General features: G+C 42.8%; 1 protein-coding gene across 3 annotated transcripts in view; it reads right to left on the reverse strand.

Annotated features, from left to right (window-relative positions):
- NOTCH2 (notch receptor 2) overlaps positions 1-13,595 on the reverse strand; it is an 87,598-nt gene that overhangs the window by 52,799 nt on the left and 21,204 nt on the right. For all 3 annotated transcript variants that reach the window (XR_011049590.1, XM_068416756.1, XM_068416757.1), the window contains exon 5: positions 7,085-7,207. Coding sequence is in view for 2 of the 3 variants with exons in the window: in XM_068416756.1 (XP_068272857.1) it covers positions 7,085-7,207 (123 nt within the window). In the remaining variant the exon portion in view is untranslated. The remainder of the gene's footprint in view (positions 1-7,084; positions 7,208-13,595) is intronic.

A 13,595-nucleotide genomic window follows, 5' to 3' on the forward strand; every position in this document is an offset into this window, starting at 1 on the left:
ATAAAACAACTGTTACCTCTTAGCCCAGTCTCACAGCACACATCCACCAACACACCCTTCACCAGAGTGGTCTAGCCTATTTTGTTTTAGTGCCAAACACATGCAAGATGTACTGAAAACTTAAAAGACAGCTCCACAAGAGATTATTTGGCACATTCGATCGCAAAGAGTATTTCCCGGCCTGGAAAGTCACCAAAAGCGCAAGGAAAGAGGCAGCAGCGTGGTCTAAATTGGATGCTGTCATTCTGTCATCAGATCAGTTCAGCTGTTAACACCTCAGGTGTTTTACTACAGCTACCTCCTAACCAAGGCTTGCTGGTGGGAAATGCAAAGCAGCACGAAACAAATGGGAGGTTGTGGTGGGTGTTCCAGAACCCACACGGGATAAAGTACTAACCCATGGTGTAACTTTCAATGCCTGTGAAATCAACCCGCTCTGCACAACACTGGAATCAAGTACCCCAAGAGAAACAAACAACATCCAGGATAAAGTTTGTTTATGTCCGATGCTTCAAATCATTTGTACTCTCAAACTCGGAGCTGCCAGGTCTGGAGCCTGCCACACGCTCCCTGCTCCCTTTGTATCTGCCAGCTCAAACATGAAGGAAGAAAAAGAATCATAATCCCTCTTGGCCTCTTTCAGAGAGCTGTCTCTTGGAGATATCACTGTAGTGACAGCAAATCACCAGCCAACTTGCCAAGTGTGGCGTAGATGGATCTCAGTTAGTACCAAAGAGGCTACTATGCTTTTTAATAAAGCCTGGAAAGGCACCAGAAAGTCTACCATTGCCACCCCACTGGGAAAGATGACGGCACTTCTCAGCTGACCCAGTCTCCCTGTGCTACCACCAAGGTAAAGGCTGCTCTCTGCGTGTTATGTAGGCGCATGATGCCAACCAAGTGCACCCCTGACAGTGCGCTCTGGCAGGTACAGTCAATACTCTATAGAAAGTAGCAAGGGTGTATATTCCATCATTCAGGAGACTGGCATGTTCCACATTGCTGATCCATGGCATCTGTCAGAGTTGGTTCCTCTACATTTCAAGCCTCTAAGTATTCCAACAAGGCAGGATGTTTTGAACACTAAGCTGGCACGACTTGTTACTGTATACTCTGTGATACAGAAGCTGAAGAAAGTGGTATTTGGCAAAGAAAGCTTTAAAAAACAAAATACCAGAGCACACGATCTTACATAAAAATGTTAAACATTAGCCTTTTGATGTTTATCCTCCCTTCTTAGCAAAGAAAAGTCACGTCTGCACAGAGTTTAAGGCTGGGATTTTTAAAGAAAACCAAAGTAGGGAGCAAATATTACTCTAATTAAATAGGAATCGAACCCTTAACTCCCCCCTTTGAAAATTCATGCCTAAAGCTCTGCAGAAAAAGTAATCCTTGTGCTAGTATTTAAGAGCATATGACCAAGCTAACAGCTATTTTAATTAAAAAGCACAGCCCTGCTGCCAGAAGAGCTTTTCTGCTCAAGTCAAACATTTGCTTCTTAAGCTACCTCCCGATGCTGGAGTTATTTGGTGGAGACAGCTGTTAGCACACTGTGCTTCCCTTGAGACAAAGGTCTCCTAGATTTTTAAAATATACAGTTCACTGGAGCCCCCTTTTCAGGGGAAAACAAAGCTTAAATAAATACAATTGCCATGGGAGTCTCGCCTTGCCAGCCACAGTGGTAGAAATAATGAAAGGAGGCAAGCAGGCCAAGCTTGCAACTGAAGCGCTATAACGTAGGTCTCCCAAAACCCACTTGAGCGTGGACATAGCACGTCCCCCAAACCCAGAGACTCATCCCACAGCTCCTGATACAGCACTTCAGGAGCAAACCATGCAAAGGACTTAACTCAATGGAGGATACAAATCTTAATCTCTGCTGTGCGCCACTCCTGAAAGGTGATTTGGGCCAAACACAGGTTCATGATGATCCTCTGAAGTGCTGCAAACTTTCCACAGTGAAGTAGGAGTCCTCAGCCAAGATAAACAAAAGCATTTACAGCATTTTATACTGGTAATCACTTTAGTACCCAAATGCTGAAGTCATCTTTCTTGACACAAAGCTGCACAGGTTAGATCAACAGAGTTAACAGGTGCATTTTAAACAAAGTCTTGTTTATATGAATTGTAGTCTGGAACAACTGAGCAGCCTTTAAGTCCTCAGATGGTTTCACTGTGTCCCGTGGAAGGACACCCTAACCTTCCACATGACTTTACAGCCCTGGACTGCCATCATTTCCTCTGCATCCCCTCACCCATGAGACCGCTCTGTGAATTTTAATTCCTGATCCCAGAGCGAAAAGAAAAAAAAAAAAAAAAAAAGCAGCTGGACAGGATTTTTTACTAGATTAGTGATTTAAAGTGACATACTCCAACAACTACCAGAGCCAGCTCAGGGGAAGGGGAAGAGTGGTTGGGAGCAGGCAGAGAAGGCAAAGACACCTTCCTCCTCAGACTGCAGTGAGCCCATCAGGCTGGTTTAACTGCTGCAAAACAGCAGCATAAAGCAGAGTCTTCACACGGCACAGACATTAGCCAGGATTTTTGGCTAATCTTGACTCAAATCACACTTAAAACACACCAGATTCTCTGGCCTGCCACGCACAGAGGAACAGACTTCAGCCTTTCACAAAAGCATCCTTATCTATTTCCAAGAAAAGGTGAGCTTCGTTACGCATCTGCAACATTGTGTGCCTTGAAAGGACCCAACAAACACTGGTGCTGACAAAGGATTTAGCCTGGGACAAGACAAAGTCATCCTTAAACAAACAAACAAACAAATCAGTTAACATTCAGCAACAGGAAAGATCTGGGGCAGTTTCACCAAAACACATCCAAGATTGTCTTGCCAGTTACAAATTTATGAGGTTGACAATCATTATAACCATATGAAACACGAGAACTTTGAAGGTGACAAAAACACTAGTGACAGCAGGAATTTCTCGTCATTGTTTCTGAAAGGCAAGATTTTATCTTCCCGGAAAAAGCAGCAAAATGAGAAAGAGAAGGCACGCACTTCAACAAAAAAGGGGCGGCGAGCTCTGTTTGAGGAGTGGGAAATTAGACCAAAAGCAAACAGTCTCTCAAAAGCCAGAGATTCTAGTAGCAAGCAGAGAAAATATTTTTTTAAAAAAATGCATAGTTATGTAGTCCAGCCTACCACCTGTCAGGGAACTACAAGAGGCAGATGGTTACCAAAAGGAATCGGGACAGATTCTGTTACAGTAAAGGATGCTTCAATATTACTTTACACAAAACTATTTTTCGTTGGATGCTGTACAGCTTCTGGATTTTTCTAGCAAGGAATGGGACTGGTTCCTCTGTGCCATGAAGCACAAACTATATTAACAAACATGCTGGATCATCATCCGCAGCAGGAAGATTAAGTAAAGACTAAAACTGCAAACAGATCAATTTAAAAGTCTCTAAGATGACTTGATAAGTAAATATTTGAAAGAGGAGACTGCAGAAGAACGGTTATGAAGGCAGCACATCTACACTGTTAAGTATTTTTAGAAAATTTAACATCCTTTCATTTTTGGCCGACATTTACTTACAATCACGCATGTTTGGGCCCTTTTTTTTTTTTTTTAAGCAGCACACAATGTCCTCTAACCTCAGGGTCTCATTGGAAGCTTTTGATTTCCTGCAGTGTTCACTCTCACAGTTCCACACTGCTGGGCTATAAGCATTTATCAGGACAGACTCTGAAAGAGTTGTTTGCTCAGCTCTCCCCTCTTCACTTACCTTGGAGAGATGATTTACAATGTTATAAACCATGTCTGTGCAAAGGATGGACCTGCACTTGTACCACATTTCCTTATTGCTGAGTAACTAATTTTTTATTGTAGTTTACTCCTGTCAGCATTAGCTGCAGTTTAATCTCAAAAAATAAATCATATCTCTCTCCAAACTATTCCAGCAGTCCTCCATCTACCTTCCCCATTTCGTGCCGTGCCTCAATGTTACACCTCGTGTCTCCAAGCTGGATGTGTACTGTTATCCTGCACCTTCTTGGTCAGTAATTGAAGATGCAGGAAAGGGACTGAAGTCCATGCAGAGAAACAAGCTGCTTTTAAGAAAACGCTACTGAGATGACGGAGCAGGCTCACTGCTGGGCTGAGCTGCAGAACCACATTAGAACAAGAGGCATCAGGTGACTTGCAAGACGTTTGTCCACTCGCACCACATGGCTGCATTCACTGCAGAGCTGGACAGGATTTCAGGGCATCATGGGGCATCACTTGCACACACATTTATTGGGCAAAAGGAATACTACAGATACAATAAATGAATTCTTAAAGGCCAGCTGGCCAAGAGCTCTTCACTGCACAGACTTTCAAGCAAAGCAACATAGAGAAGGCCCCAAACACAGCCCTCCATTGCCATCGTGAGCCTTCAGCCTCTGGATATGCTCAGATCAGCAGTTACACTGCAGAGGAAAGGCTATCACTAAGGCATCCTGTGGATGCACAAAGCTACTGCCCTACATGTGTCAAACATACACCAACATGAACATGCTTAGCTACTTCTGAAGTTATTCATGTTTTAGTTTGAACACCAAAACTGGCACTGTTCATTTCAGACAAGACAGTTCAGTTCCCCAAAGGCTCTTACGTTCATTGTTCAAACAGCCAAGCTGCTGTTTCCTCAACGGTGAGACCAGTTTTAGTTCCAAACTGACCTGATTCTTGAAGCCTAGAAAGTCAATGGCCTTGAGAAGCCGTCATCTAAAACCACTGCTGCGCTGATAACCTTAACTTCATCATAAACAGAGGAAATTCTCAGAAAGTCCATCCCATTAAATTGTTTGAGAAAGTCATGGGAACATAAGGCTGGGGGAGTTCCTCTCTCTTTCCAGGGTTTCACCAAAGGAAAGCATCCTTCATGCACACAGCGTTTTCTGGAGAGGCTGCCCACAGAGAAGAAAGATGGCACAAGACTAGGCCACAACATGGGTCTAACGATTTTTCCCAATGCTAGTCAGTCAGAGCCCATAAGAGGTTCAGAGAGGGAACTACCACAACTGCATTGCAAAGAACTTCAGTGGTTAATCAGAGAGACAATCTACCACAAAACTAAACAGAATCTCAGCCTATTAACACCAAGGTCTCTTCAGGTGACTCGCAAGTCATCCCTAGTTGACAGCAGCCATCCACCCAAATCCTGTAAGTCAAGCTAAGTTTACAATGCCTCTACAAAGAAAAATAATCCCTTGTAGATCATATACTCATACTGTACATACTTATGATCTATCATACCCTCTATGCTTCAGGAATAAGCCTGAGATTAATTTACTACTGACAGACACTCGAAGCCATAAAAAGTTTTATAATTTCTGCGGTGTGGAGGAAGATTTTAGGGGTCATTGAAGGGTTGTTGGCTCCATATCCAAGCTCTCTCCATGTTTTCCTTTGCAGGTTTCACTTTCTGCAGGCTTTAAGGACATACAGACAGAGAAGCAGTATAGAAGCAAGGGTACTTGCTCATTAAAGGGGAGGACTAATTTTCTTCTGTTTACACCTAGTTTCAAAGCGCTACGCAAGCAGTGGTGCATTTCACTCTTACGTGGTTTTAACTTCATTGAAGAATATATAATTTTTTTAAGTTAATGAGGGTTCTGAACTGGCAGCCTCCTTTGCAGCTAACGACAACCAGTTTACAATGAGAATGATGCTCTCTGAGGAAAAAAGCTGGAACAACATGACACCTCTGGTCTCTAGTAGTCAAACTCCTCACAGCGCATTTGTCTGAACTACCAATCACTGCAGATGTTCTGGTTTCAAATATAGTATTTTCTATATACAGAGAAAAATGTGCTAAAGTTTCTTCAAAACCTGAGGAGCTAGTTCAAGCTTAGTTCCAAAACAAGTATCCCAATCTACTCTATGAAAGGAAAAAAGCAAATTGAGTCCATACCCCAGTTTTCCAGTTCTAGAGCTGTTCTTTTACCTATGATTTTAAAGAAGGGCGAAACTATACTCAGCTGAAAAAGTGTGCCAGCTAAGAATGACTAGTATGACTCAAAAAAAACCCCCAAAACCAGAGGTATTTGTTTATTTTTGAGGTATGGAGACATTTTGTGACTAAAGAGGACACTGAATTTCCTGTAAGCTGCTTCCTTACATCATGCATAATACTTTCTTGAAATTCACACTTTTTCCCCCTACAGACTCAGAGTAAAAGCAGACTCATTTATGAAGCAAAAGTAGCTTTGCTAGTCAGAGAACTCCAGATAAAAATCAGTCACAGCACGAAAATAGTAGCAAAAACATAAGCTTCCCATACATATGCTTCTCCTCTTCCCTCCCTTTCTCTCACCTATGCCTTCTTTCGGATTTGCCCCGTTCTTCAGCAGTGTTTCCATTATCTACTTGGGGACTGTTATCCCAGGTTAGAAATACTTCCAAGATGTATCAGCAAAGCACCATTAATCACAGAATCACACAGAATCAATCAGGTTGGAAGAGACCTCTGGGATCATCGAGTCCAACCATTGCCCTGACACCACCATATCAACTAGATCATGGCACTAAGTGCCATGTCCAGTCTTTTCTTAAACCCCTCCAGAGATGGTGACTCCACCACCTCCCTGGGCAGCCCCTTCCAATGTCTAATAACCCTTTCTGAGAAGAAATGCTTCCTAATGTCCAACCTGAACCTCCCCTGGCAAAGCTTGAGCTTAATGCACAAACCTGTAACGGCAAGCCATGCTTTGTACTTTTGTAAAACACATATCCTCTTACAAAGTAATCCATACAAGCAGATGTGCCACTCTGGTAGTTGCACGGTATTGCGGCTCAAGAATCACGGTACCCGTCTGTCAAACCCATGCGCACATAAGCCTGTAACACTGCCTGGTGCAATGGCAAATTGCCCTCTGTTGTGGTGGCTTTGATGCAAACAACTTTCTTTTAAGGGTTCCACTGACATCTGCCCCCCAGACTGCAGAACAAGTCACAGACGTGAGCTGCATTCAGCCGCATACAACTCCAGCTGTACATTGGGTGAAGGCCAGAAGTCCTGCATTTCATTCCCATAACGTGTGCCCAGCCCATGCAGGGATGTTTTCCATGCTACGTACCTGTCCATTGCGGTGGGCAGCGGCAATTGTACGTGTTCACACCGTCCACGCATATACCCCCATTTTGGCAGTTGTGATTCGGGCAGTCGTCAACGTTGTGCCCACAGACACTTCCCTCGAAACCTGGACAAAGCAGAAACACAGCACACTGAAATGAGCTTCCAGCCTCTTTTGAAGAGAATTCACCCTTCATGCAGCTTCCCCGCTTCTTTTTTTCTTAAATCCCAATGTAGCACGATGACCAGAGACTTTGTTGAATGCCTTTGCTGACAGCAAGCAGGTCAGATTACACAGTTAGAACACTACTAACTGTGGGTAGGTGGCCAGATTTCACCACCAAAAAAAGACAAGGGTATTTTTTTTTTTTTTTAAGTGACTAATGAGCACTGTCATTCAAAGCAAACAAAGTGAAGACCAAGAGATTCAGTTTACTATGAGGTAAACACATCACTGCCCACCAAGCAGCAGTCTGAGCACCACCCAGGACAAGTTTTTCCCATGGCAAAAAAGCGCCGGGTGTTCACTTCACAAATACCTCAGCATAGTTCATATGCCTTGGCTACGTCAAAGAAAGACCTTCTATGCTTTGAAAATGAGCTTCCAAATTCCTGATTGGGCCCTCTTCAGCATTAGACAAGTCAGTCAATCAACAAATCGGCCACCACCCAAGCGATGCTTACAGACTAAGCCCTGACTGAAAAGCAGAAGAAACCAGACACCCTTCTCCAGTGAAAATCAAGGCTCCTAATGAACGTAGCCACACTGGCAAAATATCCTTGCTAGATCTCCCTCTCCTTTCAAATAAGGAGAAGTGGGGACATTAGGGAAGGGAGTCATCAATAATCCATCTTCCCCTCGATTTCCCCTACTGATTTACTTCATGCTTCATTAAGTAAACCTGTCATTTCTGCTGGATGAGAGCGCTATTTTTCAAAGCACAAGTGGATGCATGATAATGTGGATGAAGTAAACGGTTCCAGAACACACACATTAATTTAAAACATCAGCTCTGTCTGTTCACTGCTTTGGAATGTAATATTAACATGACACAGTCCTCTCATCCAAAATTATGCTTTACCCCCTCTACTTTTGATGCCCTGTTCCAGACACTTCCATAACATCTGTGTCAAGTCACACGGACCCTCTAAGCAACATCTGGTCCAACACAGATCATGCTGTGTGGCAGATGAGACAGACTGTAAAGCTCTGAAGCAGCTTCTCCAGACTACCGCTACTCTCAAGGGACTTGAGATGATTTGTATGCATTCCTGCCTCTTGAACCTCTCCAATACTACAGGTAGAAGTCAGAAGCAGAGAGGAGTGCTGTTGTTAAGCTGTATCAAGTGCATTAGCATCCATCAGCAAGGAAGAACAGACTCAACACACACACACACAAAAAAAAAAAAAAAAAAAAAAGAGACCATCCTGCATTATTACCCTCTCCCTTCAAAGCCCTTCCCACCTTCACCCAAGATCCTGCAAATTCAGTGGCAGTAGGGAAGGTTACACCATGGTTAGTTTGAATCCCAATCACCATAGCAGTGCCTTCCTGGCAAAAGGTGCTGAGGAACAACTACCAAGGAATAGAGTTAGTATCAGATCACTATATCTAAAACTTTGTAAAGCTACCATGCATGACCAAAGGCTCGGCTGTAAAACACAGGGGTGTCCTATCAGCTTGCTTTTCAGCTTGAGGAGAATCATCCCACAGACCACAGATTCAGCTCATGCCAGCAACACGATCAGCGTGGAAACGCACCCAGAACTACAAACTCAAAAGGTTTAAGTTCCTATCCTTTCAGCTCGGACAAGATGAAAACCTACCTTACTTTCTAGTAAACAAATTTCTCACCGCTGGCATTGATTTTGAGTAATAATAAAGCATGGAAGTCACCCCAATACTAAAACTTCACCAAGCCATTGTACATTTTCACATTTTAATCAGCTATATTACCATCTAAGAGCTGGTCCTCAAGCATCTCATGCAAATGTAGAAAACCATTAATCCCACACTAAAAGCTGGAGGATACCACTAGTGACAGTAGAATAAAAACAAAAAAGAGCTGACAAAAAAAAGGCAATGTAGTAAAAGGTTCAAGAGAAATGACACAAAGCCAAGTATGCTCAGTTGAAAGACATCTCCAAGGGAAAGGGAATCAGGAAGGGTTGAAATGGTGAAGACGACGCTATTTTAAGTGCACAGCTGAAGAAAACACGTTTCCTTTTTTGTAACTTCCCAACTCCCAAATTCCCTTTAAATTTGTCTTACTCTGAAGAACAACTTTGGCTTAGTTTCAGAACATCTAAAAGCTGTAAAGGCATTATTTTTGTGTCCTCTTCAAGTCAAACTTACACTGCAATATTGCAATCTCCTTAATTCGTAAATAAAACCGTCCTAGTGAAGTTTAGCTTTTGTTCATAAAACTGGTCCTTTACAGTCATGGTTGTCTGGGCCAACGCACCTACATCTGAGCATGACAAGCATGAAGTTGCTCTGAGACACGTGAGCTTTTCTTAAGCTGGGTCCCAGGACCTGATTTTGCAGTTGCATAAGATGACTCTTTTCCAGAAAACCAGAGTTCACTGTTTTGATGTATTTGGACACCTGACACTGTTTCCTGTTCCCCCCTGTGCTGGGACTCACATGTTGTCCTTTGCTTTCTCCCTCCAACAGAACAGTTTGCGATACATAGCCTGACTTTTGCTCCGTATCTCCAAGCACAGCAAACTAAGGAATGAGAACCTCAAGGGGAAAAGTGTTCCCACCACTAACAGCATGTTGTTCCTCCTCGAGTACACAGAGGGATACAAGTAGATAACTTCACTCCTATGTCATCTGAAATCCCCAGCCCATTCCAGAGCACTATATCCAATTCCCTCCAAATCTTAATCCTCAGCCCTATTTCAACCTACAAATGACACCTCAGACTCTCTGCAGGACCAATTATGTACAGAGGCAGGAAATGATACCTGCATGAAAATGTCAGGTTATTTAGGGCCTGCTGACAAGAAATTAGGGATCTCGACACAGAGTGCTAAAACTGACCTGCAGCATTTTAACACAGAAGTGAGTTTCTGCATACCAGGTACTCAACAGCAGCTGCCTGTGTGCAACTCCAACAGTTCAGCGTCTTGAAATAAACGTGAGATGGGCTACTCCCCACCTAAGAGGGCCAGATCACCTGGAGCAGAGAGGCACGCACGCTGTCTGGCACCCCAAGATGGCCACCACGCAGAACCTCACACCCCACAGGCAGCAGCTCATCTCTAAATCCCAGCAAGCAGGGTCTTCCCCACCACGGGAAATTCAGTATGTCTGCTAGACCCCGCTCCCGCTCACGATGCTCCCGGCACGGGGCAGTGTGACGCTCCGCTACAAACCGGCACGAGGTTACTTCCTCTTCCCAGGAAGTGTTCCAGCTCTCATAAACAGCCTGCTCCAGCCTGACAGATCGTTTCCTGAACAAGCCCTTGGAATTCCCTAGGGTCCTTATCTTAGTTAATGGGTAATTATTTTGATGGATAACAATGAATAATCACTTTCCCAGCTAAGAACTTCCTCTATTGACTTGTTTAACATTCCATTAAAGGTTAGTTGCCAAATGAACTCCTTTTTTGTCAAATATTTATAACTACGAGCTCATTCTTATATTTAAAGGAGTTGCTAATGCTTCAGGTTAAGTCTCTTTCACAGAATTTTTTTTTTTTTACTACAACTCTGTTATGATTGACCTAACATGCTCACTTGTCTACAATCTTTTGATCTAAATCAAAGCCCAGAGGAAAAATGATTACGCTAGATGGATGGAAACTAAGTTACCTTTCATACAGATGTAATACTGACAGTATATATAAATCTTCACTCACACTTGCCACCAAACGCTGACCTCTTTAACACACGACTTCATGAATTACCTAATGCAAGATTTGTTTGTGTAAATCCACAAGTGAAATGAGAACCTGAGAATTTAAAACAGCAGCTTGACTACACTGTGGATAAACAGTACTTGCACTACTGCAGAAAAAGCTGCTGTGACGTGTAACTCCAGGTTGCAGGCTTTTTCCATCTTTTCAAGCTCTCAGTTCTCATGTAGCTATATTTACAAAAAATGAAATTGACTCAAAAGCAAAGAAGAAAACACCTACAGGAAACAAGAACTTATTTTGGGGCCAGTCCAGGAGTAACCTAATTATCCTTAAATTGCTGCTTGGGCACAATCAGTTTCTTCAAAGCAGTTTCACAGGTCACAAGATGCAAAAAAACATTCCAGCAGCTCAAGATGTAACTGCGTCCTGCCTCTACGGCCATAACGCTGAGCCACGGTAACATCTCAAGGCAGTCCAGAAGGAAGGGCGAGAGCAGTTCCATTTATAGTCACAGTATCCTCGGCACTGCCCCAATGCAGAGAAGGAGTCTAAAGAGGAATTTCTCGTCCATGCTCCCGGCACTCTCTTCCAGATGAGCAGGCCTTGTTCACATCTTCCCTGGGTGTGACAGACCACAATCTCTCTGCTCTCTCTGCTGACCTTGCCTTCCCAGACAGAACCCTTTCCAACACTTCAGAAACTTCATGCTGCATGCTTGACTGTAAGGCAGACGAAATGGCTCGGGGCCTTGCCTTTATCAAAGAGTTTAATGTAAGCATTTTGGCCTCTCCAACCTCTTTTTCTGCTGTTTTTCAAATGACTAGTTTTAAAAATCGAGCTAGCAAAACAACATAGCCAACTTAAATAAATACAGGAAATACAGAAGTGAAGGCTCTCAAAGCTGCATTAACTCACCCTCACCATACACATTGTGTATCAAGTCCAAAAAAGCAGCTAATAATCCAAAACTGTGTGTGAGCAGTGTGGGTGTGTAACTGTTACTACAGTGATCTCATTTTCATTTCCTGACCATAGTTTAGCCAGCCCACACGCTTGTCTAAGGGAAAATGTGCTCCTACCCAGTCTCGTGCCCCTGTAAGTCACGAAAGCAAACTGTCTTATCAGCTTTACAGGATCAAGTCCTTCAAGCTTCATCTTCTTCTCCTCTTTCCCCTACCACACTGCTTCTGCATGAGATCTTCAACTTCTTAAACGGGCTAAAAAGATCTAAGAAAAGTGTGAACTTCAGATCAAGCCTGTTAATCCAGAGCTACTTAGTTTACAATTTCCTTTTAAAAAGATGCACAGCAGAAAAGCAATAAATTCCCTGAGAGCAACCATTCATTAAGATACAGCATTTTCGAAGACCCTGTATGTACAAGCACTGTTTCTTCAATCCCAGTGAGAAATGGCTGCTTTCACAAAAAAAAAAAAAAAAAAATCCTTCTATTTTAAGATCGACTTTCCTAAATTCTTCAAAGTCACATGCTTGCTCAGACAACCCAGAAAGTTGTTGTGCAGGCACTAGCTAAGGTTGGCAATGTACATTTAAGGTCATTTGAACCAACACTTCAAGACAAAGGTCTCCAAAAAGAGAGTATTCTTCACGAGTTAAGTTCTAACTGCTCTTTCCACACATACCTATGACTCCAGATGATCCTGATGAGAACATAGTCACTCTACATTCATCCTAAAGAGTATATGGCAGCTCCATCTTTCACATAAATAACAACACAGAAATGCTTAAGGGAAGAGAGTTTACTTTTCTAGATTACCACACACCAAGTGTTCATGTGCCAAACTGCAATACACTTAAGTAGGAAGTCTAGTCAAAAGCATTTCCAAACAATCTGTTTCCCATGGACTGAATTACTTGGTAAAAAAATATCAGCCTAAAAAAAAAACCCTGACATGCAAAGATGACTAGCACTGCCTGTGGTCAGTATGACAAGTGGATGGGGAGGAGCAGGACAGGGTGAGACCACCAGGGTCCCAACCAGGTGATAGATGGTCATTTGTAGAGACAGGTGCCTTGGTGATTGAAGTCCAGCTTGACACACAAAACCAACACAGCCCAAGATCCTGAGTAAGCATGTCACCTCTGCTGTGGATGAACTCAGGGCAGCTAACAGCATCACAAAACAAGCAAGAATGATTTACCCAGAGGTATTACAGGACAAAAAGGGTGTGGTGAGTTGGAAATGATATCTTGTAAGATTTGGAGGAACTGGAGGAGAAAAAGGAAGGGAATAGAAACTAACATGTTTTAACAGTAAAGACTGAGAAGGAAAGAGACAAATGTTCATCCTCATTCAAGCACTGAAATTAACTGTGGCCTTTACTGACACAAACTCACATATTTGTAGGGGTTTATATTAATGGAGTTTGGCATTCCAAATGGGCATCAAAAGATACCACCCTAATCTCCTTGAACCTACCTTGTAGTTCTTACCTATTTAATTCTCTGCCTCTAACTGCGTTCCAAAGAAATCTGTCATTTCTAGCCTTCTTCCCTTTTCTTCCCTTCCACATTATGAAATTCTGACACACAGAAATTAACATAATAGTAGAGCTTTCTGCCTTGCTAAGATTTTTCCCTTCAACTTTACATTACACTAGTATCACACAGAAACTCCAAGAGAAG

The sequence above is a fragment of the Nyctibius grandis genome, chromosome 21 (assembly GCF_013368605.1).
Source record: "Nyctibius grandis isolate bNycGra1 chromosome 21, bNycGra1.pri, whole genome shotgun sequence".
Lineage (NCBI taxonomy): Eukaryota > Metazoa > Chordata > Aves > Nyctibiiformes > Nyctibiidae > Nyctibius > Nyctibius grandis.